Below are 17,980 nucleotides of genomic sequence, written 5' to 3' on the forward strand. Positions count from 1 at the left end.
ACTGCAACCTCCACCTCCTGGGTTCAAGCAATTTTTCTGTCTCAGCCTTCCGAGTAGCTGGGATTACAGGTGCACCCCACCATGCCCGGCTAATTTTTTTTGTATTTTTAGTAGAGGCAGGGTTTTACCATGTTGGTCAGGCTGGTGGCGAACTCCTGACCTCAGGTAATCCACCTGCCTCGGCCTCCCAAAGTGCTGGGATTATAGGCGTGAGCCACCACACCCAGCCAAGAAATTTATATTTAAGGGTTGTAACTCTTACATTTAGGTCTTTGATTAATTTAGAGTTAATTTATTTTTGTATACAGTGTAAAGTCCAACCTTTTCTTTTGCATGTGGATATAGTTGTCTGTATGTTGAAAAGATTATTCTTTCCTGATTGAATTGCTTTGGCACTTTGTCAACAACAATTGCCTTGTAAAGTATGAGTTTTTTAAATTTCTGGACTCTGAATTCTGTTTTAGTGATCTGTATGTCTATCCTTAAGTCATACCACACAGTCTTGATTTCTGTAGTAAACTTTGAAATTGGGAATTGTGAGTCTTTTAACTTTGTTATTCTTTTTCAAGATTGTTTTATCTATTTCGGGTTTGCTGCATTTCCATATGAATTTTAGAATCTGCTTGTCAATTTCTGCAAAAAATCCAGTGGGGATTTTGATAGGGATTGCACTGAATAAGTAGATCAATTTGGAGACTGTTACTGTCTTAACAATATTAAATTCCAGTCCATGAATTTGGGATGTCTTTCCATATATTTAGGTCTTAAATTTCTTTTAGTGATGTTTTGTAGTTGTAATTGTACTTGCACTACTTTTGTTAAATTTATTCCTATTTTATTTGTTTTAGTCTAATTTATAAATGAAATGTTTTAAAATTTTCATTTATGGATTGTTCTAGTGATTTTTTAATGGAGTGATATTCATACTTTGTTACTTGATTTTTTTCTCTCAAAGATGGATCAATCTCAAATAATTCTACAAGTAAAAGGAAATCTGAGTCTGCCACTTGCAAATTAGTCAGAGACATAAACCAAGTGGGAATTGGCCTTGTTGCTGCTGCTTCATCTCCTCTTCTTGTGAAAGATGTCATTTGTGAGGATGATAAGGGAAAAATCATGGAAGATGTAATGAGAACTTATTTAAAGCAACAGGAAAAACTAAACTTGATTTTGCAAAAGAAGCAACAACTTCAGATGGTAAAGTTGTTATCTAAATGATAGTCCATTATGAAAAGATACTTTTGTATATTGCTCTGTCACCCAGGATGGAGTGCAGTGGCATGATCTCAGCTCACTGCAACCTCCGCCTCCCAGGTTCAAGCAGTTCTTCTGCCTTAGCCTTCCAAGTAGCTGGGATTAGAGGCACATGTCACCATGCCTGGCTAAATTTTGTATTCTTAGTAGAGATGGAGTTTCTCTGTGTTGGCGATGTTGGCCAGGCTCTAACTTTTGACCTTGTGATCCACCAGCCTTGGCCTCACAAAGTGCTGGGATTACAGGTGTGAGACATCGCGCCCAGTGCCCCCGTATATGCCTAGTAAGAAAAGTCAAGATGAGATGCTACAAATGTACTTAAGATTATTGTTTTACACTGATAAGCAATTTTAATATACTTTAAAATTTTTTGAGAAAATAGTTTTAAAAAATAATTACCTCTATATAGAACTGGTAATGATAGCTGAATTTTAGGTATTTTCTGTGCTGAATTTTCCAGAACTGAAAATTTTAAGATGATGAAAATAAAGTAAAAATTGTATTGTGATTGTTTACATTACAGGAAGTAAAAATGTTGAGTAGTTCAAAATCTATGAAGGAACTCACTGAAGAACAGCAGAATTTACAGAAAGAACTTGAATCTTTGCAGAATGAACATGCTCAAAGAATGGAAGAATTTTATGTTGAACAGAAAGACTTAGAGAAAAAATTGGAGCAGATAATGAAGCAAAAATGTACCTGTGACTCAAATTTAGAAAAAGACAAAGAGGCTGAATATGCAGGACAGGTAAGAATTACTGTTTGTATAATGGTGCCCTTTCAGCATGGAAATGGAAACTGTTACTTCTCTTTTTTTTTCTTTTTGAGACAGAGTCTTGCTCTGTCGCCCAGGCTGGAGTGCAGTGGCGTGATCTCAGCTCCCCACCACCTCCGCCTGCCGGGTTCAAGCAGTTCTCCTGCCTCAGCCTCCTGATTGTAGGTGTGATTACAGGCGTGCGACACTACGGCTGGCTAATTTTTGTATTTTTTAGTAGAGATCGGGTTTCACCATGTTGGTCAGGCTGGTCTCAAACTGCTGGCCTTGTGATCCGCCCGCCTCAGCCTCCTGAAGTGCTGGAATTACAGACGTGAGCCACTGCGCTCAGCCACTGTTACTTCTCTAATAAAGGAATTACTTTTTGTCAAGCTCAGTTTACTAAGCTAGATTTCAAAATAGATAATTCTGTTAAACATAGCTTTATGCTGTATTGTCCAAGATGATTATTTTGGTATTTGTTGCTTTTATTAGTTTAAACTTTTATTAGGTTACGGCAGTTTAGTTCCTAAATTGGTAATCTCTAGCCCTCTGAATATCATATGTTATATTATTTTAATGTAGTATATGAGCTTTCAAATCTGCAAATTAACAAACAGGAACTGTTGCCTATTATGTTCAAAAGCACTGGAGCAAAAATAAACAATTCTCTTTTGTTAATAGAATCTCACAATTTAAGGAACATGAACAAATAACTAACATGAGCAGGCTGTGATGAGCCATATAGTAAAGTATAGGGCATAATGAACATGGTGGACATGTTCCTTCCTTTCGTTCCTTTGCTTTTTCTTAAACTTAATGTCCTGTCAGATGTCAAATTAATAGTATTAGATGCTTAATGGATTTAGTGTACATGAAATAGTTCATTTTGTAAGAAGTAATTTGAAAATAGGTATTTTCTATGATATGAGGATTAAGTGGAAAAACAAAACAATTAAAATTGACATCGCCTTTTAAATCACATAGTTGGCAGAACTGAGACAGAGATTGGACCATGCTGAGGCCGATAGGCAAGAACTCCAAGATGAACTCAGACAGGAACGGGAAGCAAGACAGAAGTTAGAGATGATGATAAAAGAGCTAAAGCTGCAAATTCTGAAATCATCAAAGACTGCTAAAGAATAGAAACTGTTAAAGAGATTCATCTGTGTATTATTGACAAGTTTTTTTTGTTTGTTTGTTGCTTGCTTTGGTAATTGAATTCTGAAGAACTTATCTGCATGAAGATAACTAGGCATTCTATCCATTTGTAGATCAGAGAAAGTGAAGAGATTATATATTAGTACTTAAATTTTTACATTTTCCAAATGAATGAAAATGTATGTTTCTTTGTACTTTTTTTAAAAAACCAGCTTAGTAACAATACCATATGGTTTCAACTAGTAGGTAATCTGCTTATATTTCTAATGCAAACTTAACAATTGTGTACTTTTTAAAAGCTGCAGTATGTGATGGAAAATAACTGTGGTCAATTTTGTTATCCATATTTCAGACTCAATTTTAGATACAATGTGGCTTTATATTTTAAGTATATAGAGCTACTCAAGGAGTTGAATCTCCCCTTTTCTCATTAACATGATTTTTCTAAGTTGATATAGTATACTCATTAACATACATCAAATTTACTTTTACTTGGTTCAGATTGTGGAATGAATTTCCACCAGTTCTCTTCTTTTTAATGTGTATCCTAGGAGAAATTTTATTGAGGTTATAGCATACCCCATGAGCACAGTGGGGAAGAATAATGTGTTATTATGCACTGCTGCTAAACAGAAGAAGCAGTTGTAGTTTGTTTTTCAGTTTAAATGTGGTTATATTTAGATTTTTTTTTAAGCAGCAACTTTTCAAAAATAAAATAATAATTTCTGAACTTTGTGTTGTTAATAATGGTGTGAAAATATTAATGTTCTTGAGAAAAACTGATACCATTGTTGTATATCAGTTTCTATACAATCCATAATCATCCTGTATAGTTTTTATATGTAGTTATGAGTCTTACTGAAATTTATATAATGGACTTGTTTTCCTTTAAGTTGTAAAATGTTAAACACCTTGAAGGTTATTTTGGACTTTTGTATGTTTAAATGTTAAGTCTTACCAAAATTTGCACGAATGGACCATTTTCAGTTACTACTTAATATAAAAATCAGGAATTTACAGTCAACTGATAGTACATGATAGGTGCGTATAGGACAGTTTAGTTATCTGCTACTAAAAGATTTTAGGTAAGTTTTAGAAGATAAAGGAATTCCATAGTTTCGGGAGGGAAAACATCTTCTGCACTTTTTTTTTGCACAGAAAAGTCTGTCATTCTCTAATGGCAAATTTCATATTTGTTAATTCTTGGCTTAAAATATATTAGGTAAAATTCTTAGATCTGTTTTTAAAGGAAGTTTCCTGAAACTATTATTAATTGACATTATTACCCCATGGATTTTATGGGATAATACATGTTTTTCATGTTCTCTTATAAGGTACTGTGTATGAATTACTTCAGCGAGCTGTATTTATTTTAAAATAAATTAGCTAGGGTTAAGGTTATACTCTATTTCCAGCACAGAAGATAGATAATCTAACGGTGTTTGCTTAATAGTACATATCCAAAAAGAATTTTGTACTTCCCCAAATGTAATTTATTTACTGAGTATGACCTAAATGTGTATTTTCAGTTTTCCATTTAAATTTTGCTATATTAAGACTAATTTAATTTGTTGATTCTTGGAATCTTCTCAAGGAGGAACAAATACTAAAATGACATGCAGAAACAAATATTTAAAATGACGTATTCTCCCAATACAATCTATTTAGATCTGGAGAAAGAAAAATCAGATATTTATGATATAGTTTTATTTTAATTTTGAATTATTCGTGTCACAGCTCAGCTTTTTGGAAGACAAACTCAAACACCTATAATTTCATTTATATTTCTAATTCACTTGGAACCTTTCTGCTTTATGTTACCTAGAAAATGATAAAATAATTTGTTTCAACCCAAAACTTCTAAAATAAATTGCTTAATCCTTGAAATATGTTATTTGAAAATTTTAAGCAGTGCTTAAACACCATTAAATTATTATGAACTGGTAATTCAGAATTGAGTAAAGAAATATTTTTTCTAGTCCTTCACATAATGAAAATTTGCCACATGACGTTGTATAGTCTTCATTTTTCAGAAGATGTGTTGATGTGCCATAGGTGTCTAACTTCCTTGAAAATAGTTTTTTAAGTCAATTGTAAATATACGTATTATTGTTAAAAGTAACTTTAAACTGCACCACATAGCTTGAAAACAATATAGAGATTTTGTAATACCTTATAAGTGGCCTCGGCTAAAATACCCATATAAAACTTATTCTATTCTTTGCATGCTTATTTTGTGTGTTGGTTGCTAGCTTAAAGTTTGATTTGTTGTTAGTTTTTGTGTGCCAAATTCACTAGGCAAGCAGATTTTTCCTCAGACTTCAAAAAAATAATTCTTTTTGGGAAAAATGTAAAAATGTTTACTCTAAAAAGCTGCATTAAAGGGACAGCCTAATAAAAAGTTTTGCTAGCTCATCTTTAGAAGGAAGAAAGAATATTAGCTTGGGTGATGTTTAATTTGGGTGGTGATAGTTTCTGTAGTCTAAACTGTATGAGAAAAGTGTAGCTACTCTATAAAGGTAATAAATGTAAAACCTCTTGCTGTTATTGAGGAAGCTCTTCAACTGGTCTAAATTTCACAAATGTAACTTATAACACTATGAAAAGATTTGACCAACAATTTACGTTTGCTGTGTGCTTTAGTTTTTGTTTAAGCATATTCTTTTGCTTGAATTTCTGTGTTCATGAGAGGGTGTTTTATGCTTCTTGAACTAATTTTATAACATATTTAATATATTACCAGTTAAGATATAAAATCATTTGTACATAGTGAATTGTAAAGCAGCTATTAAAGTAGGTGAAATAAAGTATATATTTGTGGGCTATCCATATCTTTTAGAAGTCCTGACAGAACAATCAGTTTATTTGCACATAGGTAGCTTCTGTTTGAAGGAAAGTAAAGTTATAAGGAAACTCAAGTACTATAAGATGTGTCAAGGTATTTCTCCAAAATTAATTGCAAAGCTAGTGCTGAAGGGTTTTAATCAGCTTCTAAAATTTTCTTTTCAATAAGACATATGTTTTGATTACTTAGGGAAGATTCCTCATTTTTATTTGCCCTTTATGCATTTAATCCACATGATAGGAGATTAAAAATTAATATAAAGAAAAATTGTGCTCATACTGTCCATGTATTTCTGTGCTTGGAACTACTTGTTAATAGTTTTTATCGAAGCTGTCAGCAATAAGGGACATATAACTGCTGTATTATACATTGTGGAATTGAATAAACAGCCTATTTTTTTTTTTTTTTTTCTAGTATAGGGTACTTAAGCATTTCCACTTTTGGAAGAAAAACATATGAGTATTTTATATTGCATTTTGTTTAAAAGGACAGTTTTTTTTTTTTGGGGGGGGTAAATCCTTTCATTGAAATGGCTTCTAAACTATATAATGTAGTTTGGAGCCTATTTAGTAATAGAATTAAATGTCTTACGTAGTGCTACAATTTTTGATTTAGAAAGTGATCAAATGTTAAAAAAAAAAAAATTTAAAAATTCAGCCCAGGAAACAAAAGTGTATTAAATTAGTTTAATATAAAGGAATTTATAAGACTTTTTTTCCTCAATGTAGATACCTCACTTGAAAAGAAAGCACAGCATACTTAAAGTAGTTCTAGTAAACATGTCCTAGAAAACAGTTGCTAAATGTAGGACATCTTTTGAGGAATTAGTTTATGAGAAATAAAATTTTGCTTGTTTTTAACTATCCTGTTAGAAATATTTGTTTATCCTGATAATTTTAAGCCAACATAGTAGTCTTAAATTATTTTTGAATTTCTAATCTGTGAAGGCAGTAAATGAAATATCTGTTCTGCAACTGTTGAAACAAATAATTGACTACATTGACCATAATTAAATTAAAAAATTTGCCAATGATGTACAGTTTTACAGTTAAAAGTTGCTGTGGTTGGTTGCATTACATGACACAGAAAAACTGTCCTCTACCTCACGTGAAATAAATATTTTATATGGTTTTACTAAAAATAAGACATGTATCTGGTCACCTAGTTTACAAATTTTGAATTATATTTATTGAAACATGACATACTGTGCTCTGAGCTTATACCTCAATTGTATTTTGTGCTGTTTTCCATTTTCATGCCTTGTAAATAACTTGTATAGATTGTGGATCAAATTCTAAATAAAAACTTTTAATGCCAATTCAATTTGATTCAAGTTATTTCAGTATCGTGTGTGAGCTTAACTTTCTTGTTCCCTAAGATTGACATTTTCTCCTTTGTTCTTTTAAAGTCTATTATTCGTAGCCTGCGCGCGGTGGCTCATGCCTGTAATCCCAGCACTTTGGGAGGCCAAGGCGGGCGGATTACCTGAGGTGAGGAGTTTGAGACCATCCTGGCCAATGGTGAAACGCTGTCTATAAAAATACAAAATTAGCCGGGCGCGGTGACTCATGCTTGTAATCCCAGCTACTTGGGAGACTGAGGCATGAGAATCGCTTGAACCCAGGAGGCAGAGGTTGCAGTGAGCTGAGATCGTGCCATTGCACTCCAGCCTGGGTGACGAGCGAAACTGTCTCAAAAGAAAAAGTCTATTATTCATTACACACTAACTTGAAAAACCTGTTTTATTGTAGAATAGGAAATTTTATGCAATATTTCGGGTGATGAAAATACCAGCATTATGTGATTATTTTCTTTAATGATTTTTAGACTTGACCTCAGGTGATCCGCCCACCTCAGCCTCCCAAAGTGTTGGGATTACAGGTGTGAGCCACTCTGCCCGGCCTTATTAGTTCTTTATTTTATTTTTTATTTTTTGAGACAGGGTTTTGCTTTTGCCGAGGTTGGTGTATAATGGCACAATCACGGCTCACTGTAACCTCAAACTCCTGGGCTCAAGTAGTTCTCCCACCTCAGCCTCCTGAGTAGCTGAGACCACAGGAATGTGCCACCACGCCTGGCTAATTTTTAAAATTTTTCTTGTAGAGACAAAGTCTTGCTATGTTTCCCAGGCTTGTCTCAAACTCCTGGCCTCAAGGAATCCTCCCATCACAGCCTCCCAAAGTGCTGGAATTACAAACATGAGACACTGCCTGACCGGTATTAGTTTTTTAAATGTTGGGTGGAATTCAGCAGTGAAGCCATCAGGTCCTGGGTTTTTCTTTGGTGGGAGACTTTTTGTTTGTTTTTTAAAAGATTCAGTCTCTACTGGTTATTGATCTGTCAAATTTTCTATTTCTTGTTTATTTCATTTTGGTAGGTTGCATGTGTCTAGGAGTTTATCCATTTCCTCTAGGTTATCCAATTTGTTGGATAGTACTCAACTACTCAATACTTCCTCATAGTAGTCTTGTATCATCCTTTGCATTTCTGTTTTATCAATGGTAACATCTCTTTTATTTATTTTATTTCAGCCTCCTCTCTTTTTTCTTAGTCTAGCTAAAGTTTTGTCAATTTTATCTTTTCTAAAAAAGAACTCTGAGTTTCACAGATATTTAGCATTGTTTTTCTAGTCTCTATTTCATTTATTTCTGGTCATATCTTTTATTATTTCCCTTCTTCTACTGACTTTGGACTTAGTTTGTTCTTTTTCAAGTTCCCTAAAGTGTAACATTAGGTTGATTTTTTGGGAATCGAATTTCCTTTTAATATAGTTGTTTATTTCTATAAACTTCCATTTCAGGACAGCTTTTGCTGTATTCCATAAGTCTTGGTATATTTTGTTTTCATTTTCATTTGTCTCAAGATATTTTTTAAAATTTTCCTTTTAATTTCTTGTTTGACCCATCAGTTGTTCAGGAGCATGTTGTTTAATTTCCACATATTTGAGAATTTTCCAAAATTCCTCTTATTTATTTCTAGTTCTATACCATTGTGGTCAGAAAAGATAGTTAATTTTTTTTTTTTTTTTTTTTTTGAGATGGAATCTTGCTCTGTCATCTAGGCTGGAGTGCAGTGGCACCATCTTGGCTCACTGCAACCTCCACTTCCCAGGTTCAAGCAATTTTCCTGCCTTAGCCTCCTAAGTAGCTGGAACTACAGGTGTCCGCCACCGCACCTGGCTAATTTTTATATTTTTAGTAGAGGTGGGGTTTCTCCATGTTGGCAAGGTTGGTCTCGAACTCCTGACCTCAAATCATCTGCCTGCCTTGGCCTCCCAAAGTGCTGGGATTGCAGGCGTGAGCCACCATGCCTGGCCTCTATTTTTAGTAAAAATTGGGTTTCACTATGTTGGCCAGGCTGGTCTTGAACTCCTGAACTCAAGCAACCCGCCTGCCTCCGCCTTCCAAAGTGCTGGGATTACAGACAAGCCACCACACCCAGCCCACCCTACCACCCTAGGCCTTTTGATTGAGGAATTTAAATCCTTTACATTCAAGGTAATTATTGATCGGTAAAGACTTACTACTGCCATTTTGTACAAAAATTAGCCGGGCATGGTGGTGTGCACCTGTAAACCCAAGCTACTCAGGAGGCATAGGCAGGAGAATCGTTTGAACCTGGGAGGTGGAGGTTACAGTGAGCAGTCATTGTACTCCAGCCTGGATGACAGCACGAGACTCTGTCTCAAAAAAAAAAAAAAAAAAAAAAAAAAAAAAAAAAAAAAAAATTAAAATATAAAAAAATAAATACTTAACTCTCATTTTAAATAAAAACTTAAAAATGATTAAGCTTAGTGGGAAGGAATGTTGCAACATTCCCTGATATGCTGAAAGCTGGGCCTCTTGTGCCAAACAGTTAGCCAAGCTGTGAATGCAAAGGAAAAGTTATTGAAGGAAATTAAAAGTACAACTCTAGTGAACACACAAAGATTTAAGACTTCATCTCTATAATATAAATGTGCAAGGTGAAACAGCAAGTACCTATACAGAAGCTGCAGCAAGTTATCCAGAAGATCCAGCTACGATCATTGATGAAGCTGACTACACCAAACAACAGATTTTCAGTATAGATGAAACATCTTTATCTTATCTGAAGAAGATGCCATCTAGGACTTTCATCGCTAGAGAGAAGTCAATGCCTGGTTTCAAAGCTTCGAAAGACAGGCTGACTCCCTTTAGGGGCGAATGCAGCTGCTGACTTTATGTTGAAGCCAATGCTTATTTACCATTCTGAAAATCCCAGGGTCCTTGAGAATTAGGCTAAATCTACTCTGCCTGTGCTCTATAAATGCTACAACAAAGCCTGGATGACAGCACATGATTTACAAAATATTTTAAGCCCAGTTTTGAGACTTACTGCTCAGAAAACAATGTTTCTTTCAAAATACTACTACTCTTTGACAATATATCTGGTCACCCAAGAGCTCTGATGGAGATGTACAAGTAGATTAATGTTGTTTTCATGCCTGCTTACGCAACATGTATTCTGAAGTTCATGAATCAAGAAGTAATTTTGATTTTCAAGTTTTATTATTATTATTATTTTTCGAGATGGTGTCTCACTCTGTTGCCCAGGCTGGAGTGCAGTTGAGTGATCTTGGATCACTGTAACCTACGCCTCCCAGATTCAAGCAATTCTTCTGCCTCAGACTCCCAAGTAGCTGGGATTACAGGCACGCACCACCACGCCCAGCTAATTTTTGTATTTTTAGTAGAGAAGGGGTTTCACCATATTGGTCAGGCTGGTCTTGAACACCTGAACTTGTGATCCACCCGCCTCGGCCTCCCAAAGTGCTGGGATTACAGGCATGAGCCACCGTGCCCCACCTCAAGTTTTATTATTTAAGAAATAGATTTAGTAAGGCTATAGCTGCCATAGATAGTGATTCCTCTGTTGGATCTGGGCAAGGTAAACACAAAACCTCTGGAAAGGATTCATCATTTTAGATGACATTAAGAACGCTCATGATTCATGGGAGGAGGTCAAAATATCAACATTCACAAGTTAAGAAGCAGAGTCCAACCCTCCTGCATGACTTTGAGGGATTCAAAACCTTAGTGGAGGAAGTCACCACAAATGTGGTGAAAATAGTAAAAGAACTAGAATTAGATGTGACTGAATTGCTGCAATCACAGGATAAAACTTGGACAGATGCAGAGTTGCTTCTTATGGATGAACAAAGAAAGTGGTTTCTTGAGATGGAATATACTCCTGGTGATGATGCTGGGAATATTATTGAAAGAAGTTTTACTATAGGTAAAATGCTATCAAATAGCACCACATGCTACAGATAAAAATTTTTTTTTTGAGATAGAGTCTCACTTTGTCATCCAGGTTGGAGTGCAGTGATGCAATCCTGGCTCATTGCAACCTCCACCTTCCAGGCTTAAGTGATTTTCCTCTTGCCTCAGCCTCCTGAGTAGCTGGTATTACAGGCACCCGCCACCACGCTGGCTAATTCTTGTATTTTTAGGAGAGACAGTGTTTTGCCGTGTTGGCCAGGCTGGTCTCGAACTTCTGACCTCAGATGATCAGCCTGCCTTGGCCTCCCAAAGTGCTAGGATTACAGGCATTGTTTTCTTATCCTAAGAAATTGCCGGCTGGGTGCGGTGGCTCATGCCCATAATCCCAGCACTTTGGGAGGCCAAGGCGGGTGAATCAACTGAGGTTGGGAGTTCGAGACCAGCCTGACCAACATGGAGAAACCCCATCTCTACTAAAAATACAAAATTAGCCGGGCGTGGTGGCACAGCTACTTGGGAGGCTGAGGCAGGAGAATCGCTTGAACCCAGGAGGTGGAGGTTGTGGTGAACCGAGATGGCGCCATTGCACTCCAAAAGAAATTGCCACAGCCACCTCAACCTTCAGCAACCACCACCCTTACCAGTCAGCAGACATCAACATGGAGGCAAGACCCTGCACCACCAAAAAGATTATGACTTGCTGAAGGTTCATATCATTGTTAGCATTTTTTTAAGCAATAAAGTATTTTTAAATTAAGGAATGTACATTTTTCTTTTTCTTTTTCTTTCTTTTCTTTCCTTTTTTTTTCTTTTTTGAGATGGAGTCTCGCTCTGTTGCTCAGGCTGGAGTGTAGTATCACGATCTTGGCTCACTGAAACCTCCACTTCCCGGGTTCAAGCAATTCTCCTGCCTCAGCCTCCCGAGCAGCTGGGACTATAAGCATGTGCCACCACGCACAGCTGATTTTCGTATTTTTAGTAGAGACAGGGTTTCACCATATTGGCCAGGCTGGTCTTGAACTCCTGACATTGTGATCTGCCCGCCTTGGCCTCCCAAAGTGCTGGGATTACAGGCGTGAGCCACCGCGCCAGGCCGGTATGTACATTTTTACAAGTCTTACTGCTATTCTACACTTAATAGATTACAGTATAGCATAAACATAACTTTTGCATGTACTGGGAAGCCAAATAATTTGCATGACTTGCTTTGTTGTGAAATTTGCTTTACTGTGGTGATCTGGAACTGAACCCACATTATCTCTGAGGTATGCCTGTACTCTTTATAGATCCTTATATAATAATGAATATTTAAAAATACTTAAAATATTTTACAATTTAAAACATTTTTTTTCTCATGATCAAAAGAATTCACGTTCATTATGGAGAACTGGAAAATGTCTGAAGAACGAAAGAGAGGAAAAACTCTCAATTTCACTACCCAAAAAAGTTGTTAACATTTTGGTGTATATTTTCCAAATATATTTATATATATTTTAAAAACTAATCTCCAACTGTACAGATATTTTGGAATTACATTTAGAAATTTGTATTTTGAAATTCATGTTTTGTTTTATTTATTTCTTTTGTTTGAGACATGATCTTGCTCTGTTGCACAGGCTGGACTGTGGTGGCGCGATCTCTGCTCACTGCAACCTCTGCCTCCTGGGTTCAAGCGATTTTCTGCCTCAGTCTCCGGACTATCTGGGGCTACAGGCCCGCACTACCACACCTGGCTAATTTTTGTATTTTTAGTAGACGGGATTTCTCCATGTTGCCTAGGTTGGTCTTCAATTCCTGGCCTCAAGTGATCTGCCTACCTTGGCCTCCCAAAGTGCTGGAATTACAGGCATGAGCCACAGTACTTGGCCAAGATTCATATTTTATAACATATAATTACTTCTTAATTGAACAGTTAATTGAAATGTAAATAAAAAACAATTTGATACTTTATTAGATGCATTTTTAGAAGCTGGATCAAACCATGTATATATTTTAAATCCTTTTGCTATATATTGCAAATTATTTTTGAAAAGGGGTATGTCAGCAGTGCTATTGGTATTTTGTAAAGTTTGTGTGTCAGTAAAGTTAGTTTTTATCAAATCATTTATCTAGAACAAATGGGAGACCGCAAGAGCCCTCCAGTGGCCAAGCTAATTTCTGCAAAAATCCCGTCATCGGAATGAAAAAGGAATTGTATGCAGTTGTTAAATCTTAACGGCAAAGAGAAGGGATGGCTAGAATTATTTTAGCTGTTTAAAAGGCCATATGCTGTACTTGTAGGTGAGATCACATTTTCTTTCCTTCCAAATTCTTATTGATATGTTACCAGATTTTGAAACATTTTGAGTTTCACTCTGTAATATGAAGGTTAAGATTGTGTTTACAGATCAGTTGATGCCAGCAGTTCGAGACCACATAGTAAGACCCTGTCTCCACAAATGATAAAAAAATTAGTCGGCTGTGGTGGTGGGCACATATGGCCACAGCTGCTCAAGAGGCAGAGGTGGGAGGATCACTTGAACTTGGTGGGCAGGGAGCATCAAGGCTGAGGTGAGCCGTGATAGCCCGCCACTGCACTCCAGCCTGGGCTACAGAAGGAGACCCTGCCGCAAACAAACAAACAAACAAACAAACAGGTTTACAACCAACTGGTTATTTTTTGGTATAGAAGCCAATAGTTATTGAGTACTTACTATGTGTTAGGCACTACTCCAATAATTTTACATTTAGGAAAACATTTAATTATAACATTCTAACAGCTATTATGAAATAGTTACTGTTGTTTTTTGTTTTGAGACAGTCTCCATCTGTTGTCCAGCATGGGGTGCAGTGATGCGATCATAGCATGTTGTAACCTCCAACTGCTGGGCTCAAGTGATCCTCCTGCCTCAGCCTCCTCAGTAGCTAGGACTATCAGTAGCTATTTTTGTTTTTGTAGAGACAGGTTGCCGAGGCTGGTCTAAAACTCCTGGCATCAAGCAATCTTCCTGTCTCAGCCTCCCAGAGCGCTGGGATTACAGACATGAGCTACTGTGCTCAGCCAGTTACCATTATTAATACAATTTTTCTGGTGAGGAAATAGAATATTAGTTATTAAATGCAGTTACTAAACAAAAAAGTTAAACAGCCTACTAGTTAGTGATGGAGCCAGGATTCCAACCTTACTACTCTACTCTGATGTCTGCTTTGGATCTTGGTGCCAAACAATGTCCTCATTCAGGATAATTTAATAAAATAGAATCTTTATTTACATAAGAAACAAAACAATTGGTGTAATCGAGACATAGGCTTCTCTTGTAGACAGTTTTTTATGGAACAGTGTAGCATTGATAACATGATTTGTGATTTTTTATTATATAATAAATGAATAATAAGAGGACACATGATTGTTTTGATCATTTTATTATTCACGTTTTCAGTAAAAGACTTAAAAGTCAATAAGTTGCTCAGTGTTTCCATGTCCTAGGTAGCTAAATGCAAACACCTGTTCTTTTTTTTTTTTTTTGAGACAGAGTCTTACTGTGTCTCCTGGGCTGAAATGCAGTGGCATGAATCTCAGTTCACTGCAACCTCCACCTCCCGGACTCAAGTGATTCTCCTGCCTCAGCTTCCCGAGTAGGTGGGTTTACAGGCACTCCCCACTACACCCAGCTACTTTTTTGTATTTTTAGTAGAGATGGGCTTTCCCCATGTTGGCCAGGCTGGTCTTGAACTCCTGACCTCATGATTCACCTGCCTCAGCCTCCCAAAGTACTGGGATTACAGGTGTGAACCACCGCGCCTGGCCAACAAACACCTGTTCTTTATTATTATTATTACTATTTTTGGGAGCCAGAGTCACTCTGTTGCCCAGGGTGAAGTGCAGTGGCATGATCTTGGCTCATTGCAACCTCTGCCTCCTGGATTCAAATGATTCTCTTTTCTCAGCCTCCCGAGTAGCTGGGATTACAGGCATCCACCTTCACACCGAGCTATTTTTTGTAGTTTTAGTAGAGACGGGGTTTCACCATGTTGACCAGGCTGGTCTTGACTCCTGACCTCAGGTGATCTGCCTGCCTTGGCCTCCCAAAGTGCTAGGATTACAGGTGTGACCACCACGCCCTGCCCCTTAATTATTAAGATAGAGAATTTAAAGACGTAGCTTTTTAGTTACATTATTTCCTTATTTTTCCCTTCAGCACTTACATACTCTTTTGCTACTGCGTTTTCTGAAAATGTAATCAATAGTTGAATTTGGGGTAAAAATAAGGACTTTTGCTCTTCTTCAGGAACTATGATCTCATAGGTTGAATTAGGATATCATTTAATGCAGTCTGAGACTCTTGGCAGAGAAGTAGATGAATAGAATTGCCTGCCTGAAGACAGAAGATAGAAAACGCTCTGAGAGGATTCAAGCCTAAAACTCCAGGTACAAGTTTTTCATTATTTTATTCTACAAGCTGAAGGAGGGGAAATTTGGGATGAAATGGCTTCTAGGCCGGGCGCGGTGGCTCAAGCCTGTAATCCCAGTACTTTGGGAGGCCGAGGCGGGTGGATCACGAAGTCAGGAGATCGAGACCATCCTGGCTAACATGGTGAAACCCCGTCTCTACTAAAAATACAAAAAACTAGCCGGGCGTGGTGGCGGGCGCCTGTAGTCCCAGCTACTCGGAGGCTGAGGCAGGAGAATGGCGTAAACCCGGGAGGCGGAGCTTGCAGTGAGCCGAGATCGCGCCACTGCACTCCAGCCTGGGTGACACAGTGAGACTCCGTCTCAAAAAAAAAAAAAAAAAAAAAAGAAATGGCTTCTGAAGGAAAGATATTCTAGTTGCACTGCGAAGGAAGGGCATGATATGGGGGAGCACCTGGAGCCCTGTTGTCTGTTCTAGAGAACCTGGTGTGTTTTCCACAGTGATTATTGGAGAAATTTCCTGAAAAGGAATGTTTTCACCTCTCGTATCTGAATTTGAATCTCTAGGTGGAAGTGAGTTGCGAAGGTGCCACTCTTATCTGATGGAGGTATATGCATTGAGGCCAGCATGGCTAGGTAATTAGAGACTTTTCTGTTTGAGACCTGAGCAGTACACATCCCTTCAACTGGGGAAGGCTTCACTTCACTGTGGATGCCAGGTGGGTACCTGAGACCACAAAGAGCTCTACTCTGCCTCTTGCCCACTCCCTAGACCAGCTCTAATCACCACCTCCTGATTTCTTCTGCATGGTGTCTTCAGGTTCTCATCCTGGTGAAACTTGTAGGCTTGCAAATTCAATCTCTCCCCACTCCATTCAACAGGTATGTATTGTGTGCCTTTGTGTATGCCATGTGCTGTGCCACACTCAACAGTTTCAGTGATGAACAAAACAGACAAAATCCTGTAACTTACAAGGCATTTCATTTTTAAAGCCTATGCTTGATACTCTTTTTATGCTATGAATTTGTTCTACAGTATTTCTAAAAATGTGTGTATGTGTGTATTATCAAATATTTAAAATCCACCAGAGGAATTTATCCTTTCAAAAGATAAATTTGTCCTTTAAAAAGGCCGGATGTGATTGGGAGCTGAGATGGGGGTATCTTTTGAGGCCAAGAGTTTGAGACCAACCTGGGCAACATAGAGAGACCCTTCCCTCATCTCTATAAAAAAATACAACAATAAAAAATTAGCCAGGTGTGGTGATATGCACCTATAGTCCTAGCTACTCAGGAGGCTGAGGTGGGAGGATCACTTGGGCCCAGAAGTTTGAAGTTACAGTGAGCTATGTTCGTGCCACCACACTCCAGCCTCCAGGGGGACAGCAAGACTCTGTCTCTAACTAACTAACTAAATAAATAAATGACAGCCTAGTAGAAGTACTTGATTTTTTAAATGAATAATCTTGCTTAAGTAATTTCATATATGTCCTGTGTTTCCATGTTTGGTTTTCTAAAGAGGTGAATCATCTTTTTTAAATATATGAAGAAAACTTCCACAGAGAAATGCACATTCCAGATGGGTTTAATTATCCCTCATTTGGAATGTGCGAAGCTGAGGTTAATCATATTTCTCTACAAGTCACAGCTCCCTTCAGTTTTTTACCAGCCATGCAATGATAAAAGATAACCACTAGCAGGCGCTAAGAGCTTACTCCTTGGCCCAAACTTTGCTCTCAATGTGGGTTTTTGATGCTTGCCAGCAGTCACATCTGCCTTGTGATGTGCATTTGTGCTCTAACTGGATCGCATTTTAGTTTAACTATTTTTAGGTGTAAATGGTAGAAGAACAGTTAACCAGGACTTTTCCTTTGTTTAGTTCACACCTGGGTTTTAGGGCCTTACTGGCCCTAATCCCCTAATCCTCCCCTTCAAATACCTTTGAATAAGATGAAGGAACGAACTTATGCTCAAGCCATAGAGCATATGACTCGTCTTACATTTTTTTATAATGGAAAAAAACACTGGACTTAGGGATAGAAGACCTGAAATCAGGTCTCAGCTATACTTTCCTAGTTCTGATATGTACTGTAGAAATGTGAAGTGATGGCATGGCAGAGTTTGCTGAGAAAAAATTAACTGAGAAGACCTTTGTCTGGATGGTCTGGGGACCAATCATTGACATTTATCTGAGGGTGATTAGACCTTGAGAGACTGACTCTTACAACTAAAGGGTACCTGAGAATGTGCAGACCTAGAATATCAGTTTAGTAAGTTGTGCTGCATGGGAAGTCAGGTCTTAATCACAAAGAGGGTTTGGGAGCAGAGACACA

At 37.4% G+C, this 17,980-nt stretch overlaps 1 protein-coding gene across 4 annotated transcripts in view; it reads left to right on the top strand.

Moving 5' to 3' along the window:
- SKIL (SKI like proto-oncogene) overlaps positions 1 to 7,332 on the top strand; it is a 37,768-nt gene extending 30,436 nt beyond the window's left edge. For 3 of the 4 annotated variants that reach the window (XM_065540167.1, XM_065540171.1, XM_065540168.1), the window contains exons 5-7: positions 956 to 1,197; positions 1,778 to 2,002; positions 2,996 to 7,332. In XM_065540167.1, coding sequence (XP_065396239.1) covers positions 956 to 1,197; positions 1,778 to 2,002; positions 2,996 to 3,154 — 626 coding nt within the window. In that variant the 3' untranslated portion in view covers positions 3,155 to 7,332. The remainder of the gene's footprint in view (positions 1 to 955; positions 1,198 to 1,777; positions 2,003 to 2,995) is intronic. The other variant, XM_065540170.1, reaches the window with a different exon arrangement.
- The last annotated feature ends 10,648 nt before the right edge of the window (positions 7,333 to 17,980 follow it).

The sequence above is a fragment of the Macaca fascicularis genome, chromosome 2 (assembly GCF_037993035.2).
Source record: "Macaca fascicularis isolate 582-1 chromosome 2, T2T-MFA8v1.1".
Taxonomy (NCBI): domain Eukaryota; kingdom Metazoa; phylum Chordata; class Mammalia; order Primates; family Cercopithecidae; genus Macaca; species Macaca fascicularis.